Below are 26,186 nucleotides of genomic sequence, written 5' to 3'. Positions count from 1 at the left end.
CTGCCTTCTTTTGAAGTTTTTTTTTCCACGACAATGGAAGGATGGTTTTCTAGTTAGCAAGTGAAGAGTTTATGAAGACTACAATGTTACCTCACAAATATGCTACTTTTTGCTTATAGTAACACATTTAACTTGGAAAAAAGTGGTGTTATATTTGCTACCATTTTATCTCAAGTATGAAGTTACATGAGTTATTAACCTCAAAACCATAAATGAACAATGATAAACTTGTCTGCGCAGATCTTGGAAAAGACCTGGAAGCAATGCTTTGTCTGGAATTTAAGGTCCTGTGGTGAACTTCACTGGTAAACTCAGCTTTGACATACTAAGCAGTAATAACAGCTAGTAGTGGGTGATAAACCAATTGATTTGATATACCAGGTAAAATTCTTCTTGTTGGTATAAATTAACTTTTTTCTCTGTGCTAAAACATGTTTTATGATAACACCTGAAAACCTGTTAATCCTAAAGGAAACAGGGAAAAATAATTTTGTGTTGATGTTTTACATATTTAGGAAGATGACCGATAGTAGTGTGTTCATTTTTCATTGAATTAACAGAGTTTGACCATATACAGTATAGGTGTTTAACGCTGTCAATTTTAAACAAAGTAGTAGTACAGGAAAAAGCTGTGTCTTGTCATTTGTTTGGTGGTGACGTGAATGATAAAGAAGCTGCACTTTTGTAGGTTAAAGACAGAGAACTGAATACCTGCCATCAATTTGATCTAAGTAACACAGAGTGTTAACAGGTGTTTGTGGGTAAGAGGCAAGCCGGTGTGTACAAATAAACATCAGTACTTCTGTTACATTATAGTCTGAAAAGTAAATACAATAAGCCATACCTCATACCTCTATCTGGTGAAACTGTCAGAATTTTAAATTATGCCATGATATAGATTTTTGGCTATACCAGCCACTACTACAGAGAACATCATCCGTATATACTGCACTTTTGTGGTTTCACACAGTGATCCCCAGTATCTTAAAATATGTCTGTTCAGGGTTACTGATTGATTTCCCTTTTTGTTTCAGTAAGGGAATAGTGCATCCATGTTCTATTTGAAGAATTCATTTAAATTAACAGTATCTACTTTACTAAATCTGGTCAGAATTTTCAGATATTCTGTCTTTATTTTTGACTAAACTGTAAAGATTTCTTTAACCTCCTATTAACTCTTCATAATAATTGTCATTTATCTTTATTTTGTCAACAATATGTTATCTGTAACTAAGCTCTAACAAGGTGTACATAACTTGAGTGTACCTTCTTACTTGTTTAAGAATTACTTATTACACTGATTTATCATATCTGTCCTCCTAAAAACTTGATTAAGCAAGCCTGAAAACTGATGAGTATTTCATTTAATAAACACATGTAATGTTTTACATGACATACCCATAGTTCTGGAAGGAAGATCTAAATTGAAAAACACATTTTAAGATTGTAATTCTCTTCCCTAATATTCAAGAGTTTTTGTACATTCATTTTTTTCTTTGAATAAAATGCATGCTTCTTCCTTTGAAAATTCAACAGCATAATGTTTTTAATGTTGAATGAAATGTTTTTGTATGTACTATATGAAATGTATTTGAGATTTGTTTTCAATTTCCTAACAGGTAATTTGACTCCTGTTATAGTTTCTTCATTTATTTATATTTTATTTAAAGTGAGAAAATGCAAGATACACTGAGAAGGTCTGAAGAAAACATAAAGGCACCAGAACTTAAGGTATAGATGCGTTTTTGGACTTTTTGGATCTAAATCTACTATTGGAAACATATTTAATAAATGATATTTTTCTGTGTAAAATAATTAATTGGATGGGCATCTCAGTTTGCCCATTATGGAGTTAATTATCACTGGTAGAGCACTGTTTTCCAAGGGATTGGTTTATTTAAAAAAAAAAAAAACAAACTAAATTTTCCTTCTAAACATGCTGACATTACATGCTACTTGGTTATTTTGCCTTTCCTAACTACAAATATGAACATTCCAAGCAACTTGTTAACATTCTTTGTTGCATCCTTTAATGACGGTCATCAATGATATTAGTTTCACAGTCATATCATTTAGCACCTGCTCTGAAGAACGTTCTGTTACATATCTTTTGTTAAACACTGTCCTCCTGTAAAATTCACTTCAGAAACTGACATTCCAGACATCTGAGGTTTTCAAACTTCGCATGTTTAAATAAAAAAAAAAATGCCCCAGCATATTACCTATATAGAGAATGGAAATGTGCTTAAAGATGCCAAAGTTTAATTTCAAATGACTTAGCAGTCCAGTACAGGAATTTGCTGTTGTCTCAGATATTTTTTTCTTTGTAGGAAATAATGAAATTTGCAATGTACGTTTGTGCGTTTACCCCCTCATATCTTAAACACCAGCCCCCCATTCCCCCAAAACTGCAAGCAGAGATTGAGATTTTCTTTTTTGGTCCATTAGCTTACTTTCTCCGTACTGATTGGGGGCATCATATTAACCCAAACACAATGTTACAAATATACAGTAGTAATGCAGGTTATTAATGGTCCTTCATACATACATATATTTATATTTCTCTTTTAAAGCTAATACAATTTTTGAGTTTGGGATTCCATTTTAAATTTGATATTAAAGAAAAGGAAAGTTCTTGTTTAAGGCTTATATATCTTGTTTCATTTCTCTGAGTTTAGTCATACAGTTGTACTTGAGGCACAGTCAAAACTGTATGCCATCTCTTATTGGCAAACATCTAATAGTTCATGCTAGCAGTAAGACTATTTCCTGTCTTAACAAACACACTATTCTACAGACATAGCTAAGAAAGTTCTATCTCATGTTAACTTAAGGGGGTAAAAGGCTATACCGTATTCTAGGTAGCTATAAGAAAGTGAAATTCTATACAAATTAAGCAAATATATGAATTTAACATCAAACATTAACTTTCTAAGTTTGGCTGTTACACTTCCGACCCCTAATTGTTTGTGCAGGAGCAGAGAAAATTGCTATATTTTGCTTTTGATTTGATTTCTTTCCTCATCATGGCATTGCAGATTTTGTCTTGGTCAAGATTTTTAATTGCTTCACGTAGCTCTCTTTCTTTTCCAATAAAGTTTGTTCCATTATCTGTGTGTATTTATTTTAACTTGTCCTCTTCTGTAAATGAATAGATGTATGTCATTGATAAGTTGTGTATGGCTCAAATTGTTAGATTAGTAAAAATTACTCTATACCTCATGATCAGACTTTGTCCTCTTTAATTTGAAAAGGACCAAAATAATCAACTCCAATATTGGAGAAAGGTGGTTGGTCCGGTAACAAGCAATCTTCTGTCAAATCTGCCATTTTTTGCTCACCTACCTTAGCATTATATTTTCTCCATGTCTGTCATAGTCTCTTAAATCCTCTTAAATTTAGGTAGAGCGACTTCATCACTCTTTCAGCTCCAATCATGCATAAATAGAAGAGAAGAGCACACTACCTCGCAGCAGCTCAGTTCTTTCTCCTTTTGTTACTCTCTTACACTTTGGAAAACTAAGTTGAATAGTAAGCTACAAACAATTAATTTCTTTATAATCCTGTTTCTTTTTCCTTAAGGTGATGATTGCACATTTGTGCCAGTCTTGAAGTTAATAAATGACGACTCAAATAAAATAATGAAAGTGCGATGGACTGTCTAGCATTGGATATCTATACAGAGTTCACACCTGTGTGTCATTGTGTTTAGTTGACTTTTGTCAAATGACTGTTGCCCAAGATGATCACATCTGACCTGTTGTGGGTTGTTCTTCAATGCTGGGGAAAATAAACTAAAGTCTTGGTTTCCCTGAAGTAGAAAAGATGTCTCCAGCCAGGGATGCTAGATATTCAGTGTCTAAAATAGTACCTGGGGTTTGGACTAGTTTGAATTTAAGCACAGGTTAAAAAAGGGGAAAGGCTGTTTGTCAAGACAGAATAACATTATATCTTATCAGTATTTATTTGATAAACTAAGTACTAGGTATTGAAGTCTGTTGAATGACTACAACTTTTCTTGATCTATGTGTGTAGTTCATAGAATTGTCTGCCCATGAATAACACATGTAGCTTTGGAAATTTCCTTATTGCTACAGTAAGTATACGTAAATGATTATTGGTATGAAATGGCTGGGTGAAGCATTAAAGCAAAATTACATAGAAAGCATAAAAATATTTACACCTTAAGACAGGGTTTAATTGAACATTCCTGACCACACAAATTAAAACCAAGGAAAAAAGCATCAGTAGAAGAATAGCAACATTAAAACAGTGAGGTGAAAAAAAAAAACCAAAACATTGGGAAACCCCGGATAAGCGGAAGAGAATGGATGGATGGATGGATGGACATTGGGAAAACCATCACAATTAGAATTGCTCTGCTTTGCGGGAATGTACATCAAACAGGTTGAATTGGTACATTTTTGTGTTTGTGTGTACTCTTCCTTTTCAGGTATTCCCCCATGGTAATGATTTGGTTGAAACATGTATATTATCATATACTGTAGCATCAAGCAATTCAAATAGATCAGAGGATTTGACATTTTCCCTGTTCTTTCAAGTGCTTGCTTAGCTATCCATCCCTTATTTGCTGTTTATCAGCATATGGTCTCTTTTTAACTTTGTGGAACTTTAGAGGTAATGAAAATTGTTGTGTTGCGCACCCTGTTCAAAATTCCAATAGCACTTGTTGTCTTAAGGTTACAATAGTGCTGCTAATGGCACTCAGTATTCCAGTAGCAACTCTGTTAACTTAAACACTATGGCACCAACCCCCCAACCAAATGCAACCATTACAATAATATAAGGACTAGAGAATTCATTTTTGTTCTGCCACAAGCAGTTCAATTCAGTGTCCTCTTGTAATATACAATTATACACATAGGGCAGTTTATAGTAAAACTGATCCTTTACACTGTGATATCTGTTAAATTTGGAGTTTGTCAGAAAGGCAGTTGAGATAAGCCATTACTTAGTTCTGAGATGACAGTAACGTATCCTAATTTAAAAATCCACCCATGCATGCATATTAACAAACCAGAGGTTAAAACCTAACAAAAGAAATTAATGGCATTAGTAATATTTGTAAAAATAATATGGAGAAGGGAGAGAGAGCTTCTGTAATGGTGTTTGTCGTGTTGCACAGTGCACAGAAACAAGTAAGTACAGCAGTGCTGGGAGGTATACCGGTTCATACCAAAAGTTTTTATTTTTGTTATGATATGGATCTTTCTTATACCGCAACACTGGTTTAAATAGCCTAAATAATGTTCAGAACGTGGCGCAGCAGGAAACTGTTTAAGGAGGGGGCTGTTGTCACTGCTACAACACTAAACACGCATGCAACGGAGTACATGCATTAGTGGAGGTATTGAACGGTGAAAATGGACAGAGAACATTCAGAAACTGAAGCTGTATCAGACGATAAAGTTAAACACGATGACACAGAAGAACTTTTGCCGAAGAAAGGAGCCGTGTCTGTTGTCTGGAGATACTTTTGTTTTAAAAGGTCGAATGTGGACCAGACAACTATTTACTGCAAATGCTGTCAAGAATTTGGCATGGCAAGCGAACGTTTCTGTAGGCCGAGCAATCCGACCAATGCAGTACAATACGTTGCTGGAAACTCTCACTTTGTGAGATGTCTCGGTCTAGCTAACAATCGATAGAGATCAGTGATCTTGTTATAACGCTTTTTGATACGCTTTTGCTAGAAGGAAAGTTAGCTTTGTTGATTTGACCTCGACTCCCTGCATGTGTGCGAGTAGCGAACAGCAAACAGCTTCTAAAATGGCATGTGGAGAGATACCAAAGTGAATGCTCCAAGCAGAATAATCTGTGGATGAGTTTTTTCATATTATCGCTGAATTGGACTCTGATTTATTGGACTCCGGTTTTGATGCAAGTGATCTGGTGATCTGAACACGTTCCTGTAGCTGATGCACCCATGACAACATTCGCATCTCACTGCAACGGTCACCACTGCACATCTGTCTCACAAAGAAAGACAGACAGCCAGCCCACCATGCAATTTGCTTTAATGATGGTTCAGTTGATAAAGATGTCATCACCAAGTTGCACTTGTTTTACTTTATTTTATTTTTATTTGGTGAATACTGTGTAATGTACCTGGTCTTGAAGTAATAGTATTATTACTGGAAGTTGCACTATTATTTATTTTATTGTTATTATTTATTAGTTTAAATATTATGCAGTTTAATGATGGTAAAGTTGTTTAAAAAGTCACTTTAACATGTCAGTGGGGAGATGATGTTAACATTAACAGAAAGTGTAGTTGGTTTACAAAAAATATTTACTATTTATTTCTTTTCTAAGACATGTTCAGTTCAATACAACGTTTGACAAGCACCTCTGGATATTATACTAACTCTAAATGCCTCTTTGGGTGGTTGAAAATATGTTTTCAAAATTATAGTTTAAGTTGTTTGCAAAATTTGTTCAGTAAAAAGGTTCTATATTTTGACTCATGCAATGTGATTCCTTCTCTTCATTAGTGCCACCCCCTTGAAAACTATCAATTTATGAGGCCATTCAAACTTATATTAATACTTGTGTGCCCATTAAAAATTTTTTTTTTTTTTTATTTTGTACAATTTATAATTCTCATGACAGTGGAATAAGTTATTCTTAGGCAGTCTACTGCAGTAATTGCATTGGAAAATATGGTTAACATCCACTCATGCATGGGGGAAAAAATACAGTTGAATACCTTTAAACCGATATAATTCTGAAAAATGCCGTGATATAGAATTTTGGTCATATCGCCCAGCACTAAAGCACAGTATAGTTTATTATTTGTCATATGACATACAAACTGAAAGCAAAACATAATTGAAACAGTAATATAAAATGTGCAAATAAATAAATAAATTATATTTTCTTCATATACTAATAAGTTCTAATAAGAATAAAGGTGTTTTATTTTTTGGACCCAGATTCGGTTGACTTGACCTGATACTGTTCAGTGGATCAGAGCATAGAAGAAGTAATGATTTAATTTTATTAATATTTATTTTGTATAATGTATAGTTTTGATTAATCTTTAGTTTGAAACCAGTCAAAAACACCAATAATATATACATTTTCATTTCTTTTTTAGTTATTCTTATTTTGTACTTTTAAAATGTATGCATCATTTAATTGTAGGTTTGTTTAATTAAACAGGAAAGTTTACAGTCAAAGAGAACAACAGTTGAAGATCTCCCAAAAATGGAAATAATTGAAGGAGTGCAGTTAAAGGTAAGGCTTTAGTCTGTGCACATTTCTTGCCAGATCATAGTTTATCTACTTTAGTTTGATTTCTCTCTTTTTTTCTCTTTAGGTTTTAGTAATTGAATTTGTGACTCCAGACAAGTTTTTTGTGCATATTGAATCTTCACAAACTAAGCAGAATTTGAACAAAATTTCTTTGACTCTTCAAAACACATGCTTAAATATAGAGAGCAATGGTGAATATGTACCTAAAAAGGGGGAGGTGTGTGCTTCCAAATATTCACACGATAAGGTATGAAATGGGTAATTTAATTGAGGACATTTTGTTTTAACATGTGCAAAAGACTAGCTTCTGTTGAAAGCAAAAAATAATATGCTGCAGTTTTACAACACATACTGCCTCTAGTAGTGCCAGACAAATCCGATCTTCTCATTTCCCTTATACTGAATGGTGCAGTTCTAATTCCTAAAACTGGAGAGCCGCTGTAATCAATGCTTGGGAAATAAATACAAGACCGTATTCTCCTACAGGTAAGTGACCATTCACGCACTTGCTACATGAAGATACCAGTATCAAGAGGAGATTATTCTGTTTAAAATAAGTGTTCATTGTATTGATTTCTTTTTGTTATTATTTAAACATGCTGCATTGTTGTATTCATGCATTGTATACAGTATGCATTAAAAGTTTAAGTGTGACTTTTTTTTGTTCAGATTATCTTTGTTAGTTTTTTTTTTTTGTTTTGTTTTTTTTATAGAATTGGTATAGGGGCCTGGTGCAGTCCATTGATTTGAATTTGAATAGTGCCAACATTTTTTATATTGACTTTGGGAATGAAGAAGAAGTAACCTTGGGTGAAATTAAACCCTTGCCTATTGAACTTGCAGCTGTTCCACCTTGTGTAAGTTTTGTAAATCTTTATAAAGTTCAATGATAGTGTGATTGTTTTTTTTATATAGTTCCACACCCTTATCCCAATTGTAACAAAATTTTGCACATATATCACACTTTGTTAGGAAGAGACACTAGATGACTATTGAGCCTGGGTGTACCTTTGCAGAATTTTTTTTAATTCTTTTTAACTTCACTGAGTTCTATGGACGACATTACCTGGTAGCTCACTTTTGTCACTGAGGTCCAGGCCACCAGAACAGTCTAAAGCCAGACTAGTAGGCAAGAGGACCAGAGCTTGACATTACTTATCCAAACAATGCAGGGCGATACTGCTATATCATATAAAATGAAATGAGTACATTTTATATTGTGTGTTAATTAATTTATTAATTTGTAACACTGCGTAAAAAATGTATGTACAACTCCATTACATGATGCATACTTTTAATTAAAAACAAGGTGCAGACGCAAGTGTTAGCCTAACCAGTAGCTATGTCTGCATTACAACGTTTTTCTTTCTTTTCTTTACTTACCGTCTAGAGCTCCTTCTCTACTGTTTGTCTACTACATGTGCAGTGATTTTGTTTAAGCATACTGTGGATATGAATCTTTTTATAACACAAGTGAGTGGCAGGAAATTTGTTTACACAAAGGAAGAGCTACTTGCACTCTGAGTGTAGAGACATCCTGGTAAGAGCAATGATCATTCTGGAGGAACTGAAACACAGGTATCGGGGATGCAGGGCTGGTGGTAAGGTAAAGGCGAAGCTTGCGAACAAATGAAGGAAATGTGAACCATCTATTCCATTGGATGTAATGGGGAATGTAAACACGCTGGTCAACAATAGGGATGAGCTAGTACCACTAATTAAAAACCATCAGGTGTATCTGGAGGGCATTTTGTCGTGTCTGATCGATACATGCCTAACTGACAGCATTCCTTATACGAGCATGGGCATTCTGGAGTTCACAACCATATTAGCCAACAGGGACACTAAACATTGTGACAAAAGCAAAGGTGGGGGACTTGCACTGCTTATTAACATCTGATGGCGTAACCCTGGGCATGTAACAGGTAAGGAAACAATCAGATGTCAGGACATTGAATTGTTAGTGGTGGGTGTACATCCATACTACATGCCCAGGGAGTTATTCGTGGGATCGTTGTTGTTAAGTTTCTCCATGGGTGGACGTAGGGAAGGTGTTATCCTTGCTACTATTGCAAGACTTCAGATGAAACACACAATCTTTAATTGCAATCACTGGCCAATTTCAATCACAGTACAGTAGACTTGACTGTGACTTCTTTCTTTCAGTATGATGTCCCACCAAAAAGAACAGGACAATTGACCTTCTGTATGCAAATGTAAAGGACGCTTACCAAGCCACTCCCCTCCACCCACTGGGTAAATCTGGTCATAATCTTGTTTACCTACATCCTCAATACAAGCTTCTAGTTCAAAGACAACCCACAACTATGTGCTTTTTCAGGAAATGGCCTACTGAAGCTGAAAATGCCCTTAGAGACCATTTTGATTCTACTGACTGGAGTGTTCTGCAGGAACCACATGGAGAGGATATTGAGGGATTGCAAACTATGTGACATACTATTTGAACTTCTGTATGACTGCTGCTGTCCCTGTTAAAAACTCTATGTTGCTTTGCTAATAAGCAGCCCTGGATTACCAGTGATGTTAAGGACCTTCCCAACAAGAAAGAGTGTACAGAAAGTTCTTAAGGTTAGACAAAGAGAGGTTAAGGGGCCCTACAGGAAGAAGGTAGAATTCAGGTTGTAGCAAAATCACATCAGGGAGGTGTGGGATGGTAAGATTTCCATCACAGGCAATAAACAAACACCTGTAGAGCAGATGACCATGTGGATAGAGTGAGTTCAATCTCTTCTATAACTGGTTTGACTGCCATGCTTCTGCTTTACCTATCACAAACTCGCTGGCCCCCACCCCCTCCCTCACAGCTGCTGATCCACCCCACCCCCCTAAGCTGCCAGCATAGACCATGCAGCTCTCATCCCCCACCAGCATAGCTGCACATCAGAAGGTGCTAACGGTCCCCCTGCTTCTCTGCCTCCTTTTTTTCTCACATCATCTCTGCTGACCAGGTTAGAGGAGAACTGAGGAGGCTGCGCCATAGGAAAGCAGCTGGTCCAGCTAAAGTGCGTCCAAGACTTCTAAGCGCCTGTGCTGTTGAGCTGGGAGTACCCCTTCAGAACATTTTCAACCTGAGCCTAAGACTGGGAAGAGTCCCCACACTGTGGAAGTCCTCATGTCTCACACCGGTTCCCAAGAAAGTGAGATCCAGTAAATTCAACCTGTGGCCTTAACATCCCATATCATATAGAGACACTGGAGCTAATTCTTCTTCATCTCCTCAGACCACAGGCGAATCATGCACTAGACCCCCAGCAGTTTGCCCTTCGAGAGAAGGTGGGTGTGAATGATGCCATTCTCTCCCACTGGACCTACTTGCACCTGGAAAAAAGTGAATCGTTGTGAGGATCATGTTCTATGACTTTTCCAGTGCCTTCAACACCAACCAGCCCCTTCTACTGAGGGATAAGCTGTCCAGGATAGGATTGAACTTGCACCTGGTGAAATGGAGTACAGATTACCTCACTAGTAGACCTCAGTTTGTCAGACTGGGAAACTGCACATCACAGACTGTAATCCGTTGCACAGAAGCTCCACAGGGGACTGTTCTTCACCCTTTGTGCATTGGACTTTATCTACAGCTTATTCACATACCACATGCAGAAGTTCTCGGATGACACCTCTATTGTGGGGTGTGTCAGGGGTGGACTGGAGGTGGAGGAGGAGGAGTAGTACAGGGGTCTAGTGAATGTCTTTGTGGGATGGTGTCAGTCAAACCAACTGCTGTTGAACAGTTGTCGTGGACTACCTTAGGTCTAGATCTCCACTGAGACCTGTCTGCATTGAAAGGGAAAATGTGGAGCAGTTCAAGACCTATACCTTGGAGTGCAGTTGGATGACAGACTGTACTGGTCAAAGAACACAATGGCTCTGTTCAGGAAAGGGCAAAGCCGGCTGTGTTTTCTGAGGCGGCTGGGATCCTTTAACATATGTAAGAAGCTCCTGCAGATGTTCTATCGGGCTGTGGTATGCTAGGAGGGAAGCTTGAAGAGGAGGGATACTGATTGTTTTGACAAGCTGATCAAGCGAGCATGATCTGTGCCTGGAATGGAAATGGACTCTCTGGTGACAATGGCATGGCAGAAATGACACTATGCGAGCTGCTGTCTGTTACGGACAACAAACACCACCCAGTTTAAACTGCCGTAATTAAGCAGAGGAATTTGTTTTGTTGTAGGCTGATATCACAAAACTGCAATACGGAAATATACAAGAGATCTTTTCTCTCCAGAGACATTGTAAACTTCAACTCTTTACAACAGGGGCGGAGGATGGTTGAGCTCTGAATCTGATACTTATCTGTTTATAAGCTATATTAGATCTATTAGCTATGCACTACATACATCTGATATCTCAGTATTTGGTCATTACTTGATAACACTTTTTTAATTGTTTGTTATTACCCTATCAGAATAAGCCATGACACTTTATTTTATTTTGACATTTAATCACTTTAGTATCTGTCACTTTATTTACACAATTCTCACTTCACTTGCATTATTGTATGTACCATCTAGTGTATTGTGATTGCATTATTTGTACAGTTATTTGTGTAGTAAATGTACTTAAATGTTTATATTTAACTTGGTATAATTAATTCTTGGCTGCCGGTACTTGAATTTCCCTCTGGATCAGTAATTTATCTGTCTGTAGGCTGTGTTGGGTCAGACTTTGGTATCTAAAATTTCATTTTATATTAATCAGCAATTCGACAGATGTATGAACTTTTGCAAAAAACAGAGTCAATTTATGGTTAGTAACATCTCTTTTAGAATAGACTTTTTTTTAGAAATACCATTTTTTATTCTAGTTCTGTTTTTATGAATAGTTGTTGGAAAATTAATTTGTTGCTCAACAGTCTCTTGATTAAAAGTCAATGTTAACTTCTTTTTGGATATTCAATTTAAAAAAGAATGTGAATTGGTCTAACAGGTAGACTGTCTACAAATCATACATCCCTTGCCCATCTTGACTTGGGATATTGTAAAATTCTAATTATTGTAGGCTTATTGTAGACATCTGGAGATACAAATTATTAAAATTGGGTACTGTTTAAGAAATCCTTATTGTTGTGCACCAGCATTGATGGAAATGTCCAGTTACATTAAGTGAGGTTATTTGTGATCATTAAAATGATACTTGGGGTACTGCATGTGCTGCTGCAAGATGAGGTACTATGTTTGAAAGTTTGTTTGGGTATACAGTAATCCCTCCTCGATTGCGGGGGTTGCATTCCAGAACCCCCCGCGATAGGTGAAAATCCGCGAAGTAGAAACCATATGTTTGTATGGTTATTTTTATATATTTTAAACCCTTATAAACTCTCCCACACTGTTTATAAATATTCCCCGCACAGTTATACAGCATAAACCCTTTGTATTCTCTTAGGTATTAGGTACTCCTCCTTGAACCGTCACCTTATCGTGGTGGAGGGGTTTGCGTGTCCCAATGATCCTAGGAGCTATGTTGTCCGGGGCTTTATGCCCCTGGTAGGGCCACCCAAGGCAAACTGGTCCTAGGTGAGGGATGAGACAAAGAGCGGTTCAATAAACCTCCAATGAAAATAAAACTTGGACAACGCTTTCCCTTGCCCGACGCTGGTCACCGGGCCCCTCTGGAGCCAGGCCTGGAGGTGGGGCTCAATGGCGAGCGCCTGGTGGCCGGGCCTGCACCCATGGGGCTGCCGGGCACAGCCCAAGAGGTAACGTGGGTCCTCCTCCCCATGGGCTCACCACCTATGGGAGGGGCCATGGAGGTTGGGTGCAATGTGAGTTGGGTGGTGGCCGAAGGCGGGGACCTTGGCGGTCTGATCCTCGCTACAGAAACTGGCTCTTGGGACGTGGAATGTCACCTCTGAAGGGGAAGGAGCCTGAGCTAGTGCGCGAGGTCGAGAGGTTCCGCTAGATATAGTCGGACTCACCTCGACGCACAGCTTGGACTCTGGAACCAATCTCCTTGAGAGGGGCTGGACTCTCTACCACTCTGGAGTTGCCCCGTGAGAGGCCGAGCAGGTGTGGGCATACTTATTGCCCCCACTGGAGCCTGTGCATTGGGGTTTACCCCGTGGACGAGAGGGTGGCCTCCTCCGCCTTCGGGTGGGGAAGGGTCCTGACTGTTGTTTGTGCGTATCGCCAACAGCAGTTTGGAGTATCCACCCTTTTGGAGTCTCTGGAGGGGTTGCTAGAGGGCATACCTTCTGGGATTCCCTCGCTTTGCTGGGAGACTTCAATGCTCACGGGCAATGACAGTGAGACCTGGAAGGGCGTGATTGGGAGGAATGGCCCCGATCTGAACCCGAGCGGTGTTTTGTTATTGGACTTCTGTGCTCGCCACGGATTGTCCATAACGAACACCATGTTCAAGCATAAGGGTGTTCATATGTGCACTTGGCACCAGGACACCCTAGGCCTCAGGTCGATGATCGACTTTGTGGTCGTGTCGCCGGACTTGCGCCATATGTCTTGGACACTCGGGTGAAGAGAGGGGCGGAGCTGTCAACTGATCACCACCTGGTGGTGAGTTGGCTTCATGGTGGGGAAGATGCCGGTCAGACCTGGTAGGCCCAAACGTGTTGTGAGGGTCTGCTGGGAACGGCTGGCAGAGTCCCTGTCAGAAGTAGCTTCAACTCCCACCTCCGCAGAACTTCAACCACGCCCCGAGGGAGGTGGGGACATTGAGTCCAATGGGCCATGTTCCGTGCCTCTATTGTTGAGGCGGCTGACCGGAGCTGTGGCCGCAAGGTGGGCGGTGCCTGTCGTGGCGGGCAATCCCCAACCCACTGGTGGACACCGCGTGAGGGATGCCGCCAAGCTGAAGAAGGAGTCCTATAGGACTTTTTGTCCTGTGGGTCTCTGGAGGCAGCTGATAGGTACCGCAGGCCAAGCGAACGCTGCTTCGTTGTTGCTGAGGCAAAACTCGGGCATGGGAGGAGTTTGGAGAGGCCATGGAGAACGACTTTGGACGGCTTCGAGGAGATTCTGGTCCACCGTCCGCGCCTCAGGAGGGGAAGCAGTGCAGTGTCAACACCGTATATAGTGGGATGGTGCGCTGCTGACCTGACTCGACGCTAGGGTCGGTGGGAGGAGTACTTCAAGACCTCCTCAATCCCACTAACATGCCTTCCACGAGGAAGCAGAGCCTGGGGACTCTGAGGTGGGCTCTCCCATCTCTGGGACTGAAGTCACCGAGGTGGTCAAAAACTCCTTGGTGGCAGGGCCCCGGGTGGATGAGATACCGAGTTCCTTAAGGCTCTGGATGTTGTAGGACTGTCTTGGTTGACACGCCTCTGCAACATCGCATGGACATCGGGACAGTGCCTCTGGATTGGCAGACCGGGGTGGTGGTCCCCCTCTTTAAAAAGGGGGACCGGAGGGTGTGTTCCAACTATAGAGGGAACACACTCCTCAGCCTCCCTGGAAAAGTCTATTCGGGGTTCTGGAGAGGAGGGTCCGCCGGATAGTCAACCTCGGATTCAGGAGGAACAGTGTGGTTTTCGGCCCTGGTCGCGAACAGTGGACCAGCTCTTCACCCTTAGCAGAGTCCTGAGGGTGCATGGGAGTTTGCCCGACCGGTCTACATGTGTTTTGTGGACTTGGAAAAGGCATTCGACCGTGTCCCTCGGGAATCCTGTGGGGGTGCTCGGGAGTATGGGGTACCGGACCCCTGATAAGAGCTGTTCGGTCTCTGTACAACCGTGTCAGAGCTTGGTCCGCATTGCCGCAGTAAGTCGAGCCCGCTTCCAGTGAGAGTTGGACTCCGCCAGGGCTGCCCTTTGTCACCATTCTGTTCATAACTTTTATGGACAGAATTTCTAGGCGCAGCCAGGGTGTTGAAGGGGTCCGGTTTGGTGGACTCAGGATTGGGTCACTGCTTTTGCAGATGATGTTGTCCTGTTTGCTTCATCAGGCCGTGATCTTCAGCTCTCTGGATCGGTTCGCAGCTGAGTGTGAAGCGGCTGGGATGAGAATCAGCACCTCCAAATCCGAGCATGGTCCTCAGCCGAAAAGGGTGGAGTGCCCTCTCAGGGTTGGGGGAGAGATCCTGCCCCAAGTGGAGGAGTTCAAGTATCTCGGGGTCTTGTTCACGAGTGAGGGAAGAATGGAGCGTGAGATCGACAGGCGGATCGGTGCGGCATCCGCAGTGATGCGGCTCTGCATCGGTCTGTCGTGGTGAAAAGGAGCTGAGCCGTAAGGCAAAGCTCTCAATTTACCAGTCGATCTACCTCCTACCCTCACCTATGGTCATGAGCTATGGGTAGTGACCGAAAGAACGAGATCGCGAATACAATCGGCTGAAATGAGTTTCCTCCGCAGGGTGTCTGGGCTTTCCCTTAAAGATAGGGTGAGAAGCTCAGTCATCCGGGAGGGGCTCAGAGTAGAGCCGCTGCTCCTCCACATCGAGAGGAGTCAGATGAGGTGGCTCGGGCATCTGATCAGGATGCCTCCTGGACGCCTCCCTGGTGAGGTGTTCCGGGCACGTCCAACCGGGAGGAGGCCCCGGGGAAGACCCAGGACACGCTGGAGGGACTGTCTCTCCCGGCTGGCCTGGGAACGCCTTTGGGATTCTCCCGAAGAGCTGGAAGAAGTGGCCGGGAGAGGGAAGTCTGGGCCTCTCTGCTTAAGCTGCTGCCCCCGCGACCCGACCTCGGATAAGCGGAAGAGAATGGATGGATGGATGGATGGAGGTATTAGGTAAGATTCATTGAAATTATGTATGTTAACACACTGTTTATATATACAGTAAAACCTAATTATTATTTTAAAGATATCGAGTGTCTGATATCACATATGTTACAGACATTACGATAGACAGGCCACCCGCAATAAATATGTACAATGCAAGAAAAATTGTATACAATAAATGTGTGTACAGTGACACTAAATGTACGTACATGTACCAAGTACTGTAAGTAGAAAATTAATTGTGGTTACTCACCAACAATGACACGATGACTTGTCCGATAACGATGAGTTTAGTTTTACTGCACAACAAAGGAGAGCGTTACAGCTCTTCTAAAGGAGCCTCTTCAAGCGACTGTGAAGCACCGCCATTGTTCTTCTTCTGGCAGTCTTCAATCCAAATCCCTAAAGCAGATTCCATCCAGACTACTGCCTTATTACATCCACTCACAACTCGTTTTGCACCCTGGTTAAAAGTACACAGCACAAAAGTTAACTCTTTACACTGCGAAACACATTGATGCTGAATGAGCAAGACGTGACTTCTTGGTTAACGCAGCGGAATCGAATTCGGCGCTCCGTCGCTGAACTAATCAGCACACAGGAACTTAACTGCGTGCTCTCATTGGTTAACTTCTCAGCCGTCCGCCAATAGCATCCCTTGTATGAAATCAACTGGGCAAACCAACTGAGGAAGCCTGTACAGGAAGTAAAAAGACCCATTGTCTGCAAAACACGTGAAGCAGCGAAAAATCCGCGTTAAATATTTAGATATGCTTACATATAAAATCCGTGATAGAGTGAAGCCGCAAAAGTCGAAGTGCGATATAGCGAGGGATTACTGTATTAAACCGACTCTGAATGTGCACACTTTTCTTCTAAATGGCACCATCTGTGTTCTTTTCTTCATTACTCCTGGAGAGTTGGAGTTGGAATTTGTTGCACTGTGTTTCAGGCTGGTTTTCAAACGGGATGTCTTTCCTTCTGTCACATCTCCTCTTGTGTTGCATTTGTAGATATAGCTGGTTGTGTTGGTTTTTTTTTTTTGTTTAATCAATCCCTTATGTTATTAATTTATTTATAAAATTATAAATTTAAATATTCTCATTCCTCTGCATAATAACAATATTAAAGACCATGCTAAGCATCTTCTGAATGATGTAAATTTTATCCACTGTATGTGTTGGAGTTTTAAAATATTTTTAAAAAGTATTTGAAGCTCCTAAGTAACATAAGCTTTAATGTTCTATTAATACTTTCTGTATTATACCGTTATTTGTGAGTTTGCCCTGTCTGGGATTGGTGGCCCCATCCAGGCTAGGCTTCTGCCTTTATACTAATGAGATGATTGGAATAAATGTGTTCAGTGTATACTGTATATACTCTTTAGACATTTTAGACCATAAATCAGTAAGTTAATTCACAAAGCATATTGATGTTTTCCTTTTTTATATTGCTCTAGGCTATGCAGTGTAGACTTGCAAATGTAGTAGCAGTAGGTGGAACTTGGAGTGAAGAATGCTGTATCTCAATGAAAAAACTTCTTTTGGGGAACTCCTGCCATATGACTGTCACAGCACTTTTACATGGAGGCACCATTCTTTTGGTAGATCTCATACCCCCAAACACTGGTAATTGTCACCATTTTGGTTTTGTTCTTTGTAGTTCTCTGTTTTTCATTAGTGTGATTGATTGCATCTTCAATAGTTCAGATAAATATAATTCTATAATTTCCTTCTCCCATAATTTACTGAAATTACAAATTTACTGAACTTTTTAAGCTATCCAGTAGTTTAAAAGTTCATGTAAATAATTTTGTTTTAGGTAATAGAAGACAAACACATGCTTTTTGTCCTTAATGATTAAATTTATTGATTCCTTCAAGTACAGCATTTTTGTTAAGTATAGCAGATATCTGGAAGATCGTGATGAAGCCAGTTTTCATTAGCTTTTTATCTGAATTAGTTTCATGTATAAATGTCAGCATTCCTTGCATGTTTATACCAAGTTTATAACTTCATAATTATATCAATTCAATCATTTTCTTATGCTTGTTTCACTTGTCACTCAATGGTAAACTTTTAAATTAAAATTTGCTGTTTTATTTACCATTTATTAACCTACATCTGATGCATGTGAATTAAAAAATATATGTAATATTTTACTTGTCTTTTTAGGGTATGTCTACAGAAATACCTTAGGTAGTGCTTGAATACATGAGAAGATGTGATGTTTCAATGAACTATAGGGAAAATTACAGTACAACCAAACAAGATACATCTAACTTGTAATAAAGAATGTTTATCAAGTTTAACAGTAAATTTTATTCTAAACTGTTTACTTGTGACACAAGAAATTGTTTCTGTTTTTACTACTGGAGTAAAGCACCTATATTGTCCATTGGGATAAAATGTTTTCCTCGTGTCTTGCCAATCCTTATTTTTAAAGTATAGCCTTGCATTCATTGCAAAGGCTGCTGCATTTTAAGCTTGACTTCATATATAGGTTCCTGGGGACGAAAAACTTTCTGTCTGGTCGCTTCTCCATTCATCTTCCAGCTTTAACTGTCATCTGAAATTATAAATATTTGAATTATTGCTCATTTAACATTATAGAATAATTAGAGATTTAAATATTGGAGATATACAGTAATAGTTGGAATATTGTTTTTTTTTTTGTTAAAAAGAACAAGATATTTTCTTGTAGCATTGTAGTATCTCCTCACTCTTTAACACTAGAATCCCTAAAGCCTACGAAAAAAGTCATAATGCCCCAGGCCACTTTAAATTCCTTTGCATCTCCTCAGCAGCTCTGTTTTACAAATGTATTAATCAGCATAAATAGAAAGCAGCCTACTATCCCATCCCCCACCAACTCAGCTGAGGTCAGTCACAAAGTTCTTCCAGCTCAAGTCTTCAAGCCCTGTGCTGTTCTTTTACTTGATTCAAGGAAGGATTTCCACTACATTAATTGGAATTTCTTAATGTATAGACAGAATAAGCTTTGGTGAAGGGTTTGTAAAGACTCTACTTTTCCACCTCCTCCTGCTCCTGTCTAATTCAGATATTTTGTGTCACTTCTCAGCAGAAAAACCAGTAGGGATGACCTCTGTCTCCCATACTCCAGTTTTATTTCCTTAACCGTTGCAGTCATCTGTAACCCACAGCTTATTTCTTTCTATTACAGTTTTAAATTCCTTACTTAGGTTATCTCCTTTCAATATACTCTGCATGATAGTACAACTGTCATTATCTAACAGCTTTTCAAACATGGTCTTTCTTTTCAGTCTTGTCCTGCCATTATCAAAAAGCATATTGTAATTCGGGCTGGGTGATATGGACTTCAATTGATATTGCAATTATTTTGACCCAAAATGCAGAATTCAATAATTCTTCATATGTTCTCAAAATACCTTAAGGTTTAGAGTACCTGGTATAGACAGATCGAACTTTATTTGTCCCTAGGGGAAGTTTCAAACTCCATTTTAGTGTGACAGTTTGCTACTACCTTTAGGAAGTGCAGGGTGCATCTCATATCTGAGTTAACCCTCTAAACCTGGCCTGTTGTAAACTCCCTGATTTCACCCTTCCTTCCCTAGTTTAAGCAATCCTGAACTAACCTACTCCTATGCCTCCTCAACACTTATGCGTCTCTCTGCTTCAAATGCAACCCGTTGCAATGGAACAGGTCATATTTGTTCTAAAAGGGCAGTGTCCCATAAATTTATACCTTTCTACCCTACACCAATATTTGAGCCACAAGTATATCTCCTTAATCTTACCTTGAGTGGCGCATGGCACATGCAAAACTTCTGAGACTACCTTATCAGTTCCGTTCCTCAGCCTGGTACATGAGTCCCCCTCTATCACAACCTCTTTTCTTTCTGGGTACTGGTTTTGAAGTAGCCCTTTGGAGCCACTTATGTCTGCCTACTAGCTCAGTATTTTTAGAGACATCGTTCAGCTACTACATAAGGACCTGAAAACAGTGTGGCACTTCTAATTCTGAGGTTGAAGCCGGACAGTGTGCACAGTTTGCCTTGTTAGTGTTGACACACCTATCTCTACCTTTCTGGTGTGGAGTCTCCTCCCGTGTCAACTGAAGTGTGCACATTGTCTCTTTAATGGACACCTGGGCTTGGTCAATCAATTCTCTACTGCAACACAGGCCAGCTAACTCATTTTCCAGTTTAGTGACCCTGAGGTTGAGGTGCTGGATCAGCTGGCATCTGATCATTGTTTACATCATGGTTTGCTGCTTTAACTGATGATCTATTTCATTTTACTGGTGCAGTCATATTATAATCCTGTTAGATGCTTCTTTTCTGACAATAAGAATATCCCTTGGATAAGGCAGGGATAGGATAAATTGGGTTGAGGTGTTTGACTTGGTGGTTTATTCTTATTTCCTGTTTTATTTTTTATATAACAAAATAATTGATACAAAACAATTATCAGATTGTCAGTTTATCTTTAAATGATAAGTAGTACTCAATTTTAATTTTGTTTTTGTCAAAATTCCTGTGTGCACCCTAGCTAATTAAGAGTTTCTCTTTGTCAACATGTACTTACCATTATTTGGATGGTTTATCATGTTGCTTCCAAGTATCAAATTTTAGCATTGCTTTTCCAAGTATTAGAGGTTAAAATGAAAAATAACTAAAATTATATGTTTGCAGAACAATAATATTCATAAATTTAAACATTTTTTGTATAGAATTTAGTTGCATTGATATGCAGCTAGAGAATTGTATGCTTTGTTAAATGCGCGTTAGCCTTTCAGTATATAATGTCAGATGAATTGACTTCTGTGTAGTACTGCTGTTCATATAGAATGTGGTTTTATCAAAAACTAAAACTATTTTATACTTATTACAGAAAAACCTTTAGAAAAAATTCTTCTTGAGCAATCTTATGCAGTCACTGAAAAGAGAAATACTCCTGATGTCCAAGACATAAGTAAGACTTTTTTTTTTTTTTTGTAGCTACCAAAGATCATAATGGTACTTAATAGTTTAATATAATGACATAGGGTAAAACTTAATTCTGTTTTCTTTTAGATACTTTATTGAATATGGCTTTGGAGAAGTTCAGATCTGATGAAAAACACAGGGAAAGCAATCACATTTGTCCTGATTTTATTAAAGTTTCGGTTGGTGAATCTTTTCTTGCAGTGGTTACTCAAATGAAGTCTCCAGATGATTTTGTTTTACAAAAGCTTAATAATGCTCGTAAGTATCATGTCGTTAACTACAAAAACTAGAAGATACACAAGGCCTTTACTGGTTATGACATGCTTTAAGTTCATTTAGAGTAAATGTAGTGACCATATAATTGTATAATTATACAAAGTAATCTCTAAATGGTAAACATTGAACTTGAACAGATTAGAGAGAAAAATTATGCAACAGCAATATATTGAGAAGTAAAACATAATGTGTCCAGTTGGGCATAGTCAAAGATACATTAAAATATCTTATTAAAAGACTTGAACAAGTGGGGCCGGTTTAGACAAATTATAGAAACTTGACACTACAAGCATTCAACTGGTGGAGATAAACTTATATGGGATAGAGAATTGAGGTCTAGAAAAGAAAATGAATTACTTTATTATGAAGTTGGTGTAATTTGAAATTCACATTATTTTCATGTTGAGTTTCTTTGCCAGCCTCTTTCTTGAGAATGCTGTGAACAAAGTCTTAAACTTTTAAAAGAGCACATCACTTACTTGACAAATGAACTTTTCTGTATGTGAAACTGAACCAATTTTCATTATGATTTTTTTTAACTTTTGAAAACATAGAAAATGTGCTCTACTTCTCTAAAAGGAAAAGCAAATGGGATGGACATTTTTCTTGATTATATCACTGAACCTGTAAAGCAAAGAACTCCCTGTAGTGATGTTAATGTGAAAGCATGGTATTCTTTGTAAGTTAAAGTTCCCTGTCCCCCAGACTTTTTTAATTCTAATTTTTAATTTTTTAATTCTAGTTTATTTTACTTGAAGAAAATATCATTGTGTACAATCAAGTCAAACTTATACAACAAATGACTTCATAGTCAAACTAGAAAAGAAAAAAAAAGCAGAAATCTAAAAAGAAAGCAGGAATAAAAAGAGACAAAAACCAAACAAAACATAATTCAACCCCCATGTGAGAGACAGAGAGGAGAGCTAAGAGCATGGGCAAAAATAGTTAGGAAAAAAATTATGTGCTGATACAATGTGTTGCCACACCCCGTGACCTGTTCCCCTGATATAAATGCTTATTCTAAACTTTTTTGTTAAATCTTGCCATACTTTAGAAAAGTTTTGAATATATCTGCTAAGTGAGAATTTTATATTTTCTCCAGTTTCAAATAGTATAGAACATCAGTTACCCACTGATTTATAAAAGGTGCGTTGGGATTCATCCATATAAACAAGATGAATATATGTACTAGTAAAGTGGTCCTTCTATACTTTAAGCTTATCTGGGAGTACACCAAACATAGCTATTAATGGGTTACAAGTGATTGTGACCCCAAGACTGTCTGCTAAGCATTCAAATATTTTTGCACAAAATTGTTAATTTGGTGCACTCCCTAAACCTTTGGCCAAGTGAGGCTGGAGGTAGATTGTAAAACTGCAAAATCGTATCTTGTTCTTTATACATTTTGGACAATTTTAAACAAAATAAATGTGATTGATGAAAGATTTTAAATTGAATTATTGAATGCTTGACACATGTAGAGCTAGAGTGTATTCAGTCCATGGCTGCTGAAGAATAAGCTGGCATTATTCATTTTACCAGGCTGGAACCCAAGTCCTGGCTTAGAAAACTGTTGCCAGATACTGTTATCACCAGCTAAAGGTCTTCAGTTTGCCTGACAGGGCCTCCATTTGGAATGCAGCATCAGCAACCTTATCTGATCAGATGATCGATTCCAGACCATGCAACAGCCAGCGACATCTCTCTCTAAGGCAAGAAATTGACTCAAGCTCTAAACAAAGAACTGTAAATCCAGGATGGGCAACATTAATAGACTGAACTTTACACAAGTGGTCAACCAGAAGTTTGTGTTTATGTGAACCCAAGAAGCCAATCACACAACCTATATTCCTCCCTATAAAAAACTTTGTAATACCCTAAACTAATTGCTCTTCTCTCACTACACTACAGCTTGTCTTGGCCATAATTTGGCTACCCATCACCAGAACATATTGCTGATAGAGTGTGGCCATAACACAGGTTAAAGCAATCCTTTTACTCAAGATGCCGGACTCAAGTGCTGGACTGAAAAGGTAGAATACTCATTTGTTACCATTAGTCTAAGCTTGCTGAGAGGCAGCAATGACAGGTGAAAGAGAGGACTGTATGTAAACCACACGTTCACCTTGTAAATGATGGTCACTGACTGATCACCAGTTGATTTAGCAGGTATATATATTTGCTAGCATCCGAGGACACTTTGTGTAAAACCCTCAAAGAGAATACTGCAGTAATGCCCTCAACCACAAAGTGTGACAATTGTGAAGTAAGAGACATCCTGAACAAAGGACAGTGAGTGGACTGAAAAATTCTTCTACGCATCTGGAGAAAGTTGTCCAGGAAAGTAACCAACCATCACTCACTTCAACTATAAGTATATTTTGATTAGGGTTAGGGTTAACTTCAATTTAATAGATAGGACAAAGCCAGCTAATGTATTTTAGTATTTTTGATAGCTGTAATTAAAGATAGTAATTTTGTGAAGGATACGTTCTGGCTATTATAAGGTTCTCACTCAGGAAAATCACATAATAATGTGTGATTTGAAAAAGAATTTTTTTTTTTTTTTTTTATTAATTTTATTACAATCCATACATAGCAATCAAGTTTTTACAAAAGAAGAATTATGTTAAGAACAGATCGATCCCCACCCCTGAGAGAGAGAGCAAGCCAAATTGCGTAAAATTTAAGGCTTGTAAACATACCTAAATTAATAAATTCTCTGTGCTTTATAAACTTATTTTAAAATATTACTGATTAGATCCTGCCATGTTTTGAAAAAGTCTGTACAGATCCTCTAACTGAGTATTTGATTTTTCCAATTTCAAATAATATAACACATCAGTTTCCCACTGACTTAAAGAGGAGAGTTTGGGTTCTTCCAGTTTATCAGAATAAGTCTGCGTGCCAACAGTGTAGTGAATGCAATCACAATTTGTTTGTCCTTCTCCACTTTAAACCCTCTGGAAGAACCCCAAACACAGCTGTTAATGGGTTAGGAGGGATTGTGAGTCCAAGGCTGTCTGAGAGGTAATTAAAAATTTTTGTCCAGAATAATGTTAATTTGGTGCAGGCCCAGAACATGTGACCCAGTGAGGCTGGGCTTGGTTGCAACGTTCGCAGGTTGGATCATGCCCTGGAAACATTTTGAGAGTTTTAGTCGAGACAGATGTGCTCGATATATAATTTTGAGTTGTATAATTGTATGCTTTGCGCATATGGAGCTCGAGTGAATTCTCTGCATTGCTACTTTCCACTCCTTTTCTGATATATTAATTGAGAGATCTTTTCCCAGTGTCCTCTTGGATCTTTGAAAGGAAGGGATTGTAAAATGATTTTATATATTGTAGAGATGGAGTCTAATCCTTGAGATTGAGCAATATTTTTCCAGCGTGGATGAGGGTGCAAGATGAGGAAAATCTGGAAGGTTCTGTTTAACAAAGTTCCTGATTTGAAGATAGTGAAAGAAATGTGTAGCTGGAATGAATGTAATTGTTCATAGGATGCAAAGACGTTGTCTATATAAAGATCTCTAAGCAAGTTAATTCCAAATTTTTTCCAGATATTAAAACTGCATATGTTTGTGAAGGTTGAAAGAGGTGGTTCTCTTGCAGGGTGCCACAGATGAAGCTTCCCGTCTTAAAATGCTTTCTACATTGGTTCCAGATTCTAAGTGAGTGGAGCACAATTGGGTTATTAGTGTATTGCCGATAACGTGTGTTTATTGGAGCAGAGCAAGGAATACAAAGAAGTACTGCAGGATTTTACTTCTATTGCGGTCCAAGCCTGTGTATGTTCTTCTATTTGTGTCCAGGTTCTTATCGCCTGTATATTTGCCGCCCAGTAATAAAACTGGAAGTTAGGTAGAGCCATACCGCCTTCTGCCTTTTGTCTTTGTAGGGTCGCTCTTTTGATGCGTGGATGTTTTGAATTCCAAATAAATGAGGTTATTGTTGAATCTAATTGCTTAAAGAATGATTTATTAATGTATATTGGGATGTTTTGAAATAAAAAGGAGCTTAGGAAGAATATTCATCTTAACAGTGTTAATTCTTCCAGCTAGTGTGAGATGAAGGGTTGACCATCTATGCAAGTCTTGTTTAATTTTTTCCATGCAGACGACGAAATTTTGTTGATAAAGAGCTTTATGTTTACTTGTGATGTTTACCCCTAGGTATTTAAACTGTTCTGCAATGATAAAAGGTAGGGTGTCTAATCTAATATTATATGCTTGAGAATTCACTGGAAAGAGTACACTTTTATTCAGATTAATTCTGAGACCAGAGATCTTTTGAAATTCTGTGAGTGCTGCTAAGACTGCAGGCACAGAATTTTCTGGGTCCGAATATACAGTACCATATCATCTGCATATAATGAGATTTTCTGTTCCAGTCCTTCTCTGCTAATCCCCTTTATCTGATCAGTATTTCGACAATGTATTGCCAGTGGTTCAATGGCAATCGCAAACAGCAGCGGTGACAAGGGGCATCCTTGTCTAGTGCCACGTTCTAGTTTAAAGTAGTCTGAGCAAATGTTATTGATGCAAACTGAAGCTTCTGGGTTAGTATACAGTAATTTAATCCATGCACAAATGTTGGGCCAAACCCAAACTTCTCCAATGTAGTAAAAGGTATTTCCATTCAATCATGTCGAATGCTTTTTCTGCATCCAATGATAATAATATTTCTGGGGTGTTTGATTTAGTTGGTGAGTATATTACATTAAACAGGCGTCGAAGATTTGAAGATAAGTGTCGGCCCCTAATAAATCCAGTTTGGTCTTGTGATATTACAGAGGGAGCACTTTCTCCATCCTTCTAGCTATGATTTTAGAGAGTATTTTAACGTCGTTATTCAGAAGTGAAATTGGTCTGTATGATGCACATTGTAATAAGTCCTTATTTTGTTTTGGAAAGACAGTGATTAGTGCTTGGTAAAGGTTTGTGGAAGAGATTGGTTATCTCT

At 38.7% G+C, this 26,186-nt stretch overlaps 1 protein-coding gene across 1 annotated transcript in view; it reads left to right on the top strand.

Moving 5' to 3' along the window:
• Positions 1–26,186, top strand: part of tdrd1 (tudor domain containing 1) — a 136,154-nt gene that overhangs the window by 40,804 nt on the left and 69,164 nt on the right. The window contains exons 6-12 of the mRNA XM_039775925.1: positions 1,671–1,731; positions 7,186–7,260; positions 7,343–7,525; positions 7,992–8,135; positions 17,437–17,605; positions 20,852–20,932; positions 21,034–21,204. Of these exons, the coding sequence (XP_039631859.1) occupies positions 1,671–1,731; positions 7,186–7,260; positions 7,343–7,525; positions 7,992–8,135; positions 17,437–17,605; positions 20,852–20,932; positions 21,034–21,204 (884 nt within the window). The remainder of the gene's footprint in view (positions 1–1,670; positions 1,732–7,185; positions 7,261–7,342; positions 7,526–7,991; positions 8,136–17,436; positions 17,606–20,851; positions 20,933–21,033; positions 21,205–26,186) is intronic.

Source organism: Polypterus senegalus, chromosome 1, assembly GCF_016835505.1.
Source record: "Polypterus senegalus isolate Bchr_013 chromosome 1, ASM1683550v1, whole genome shotgun sequence".
Taxonomy (NCBI): Eukaryota; Metazoa; Chordata; class Cladistia; order Polypteriformes; family Polypteridae; genus Polypterus; species Polypterus senegalus.
The sequence above is the reverse complement of the archived record's forward strand: the minus strand, read 5'-3'. Positions and strand labels throughout refer to the sequence as shown.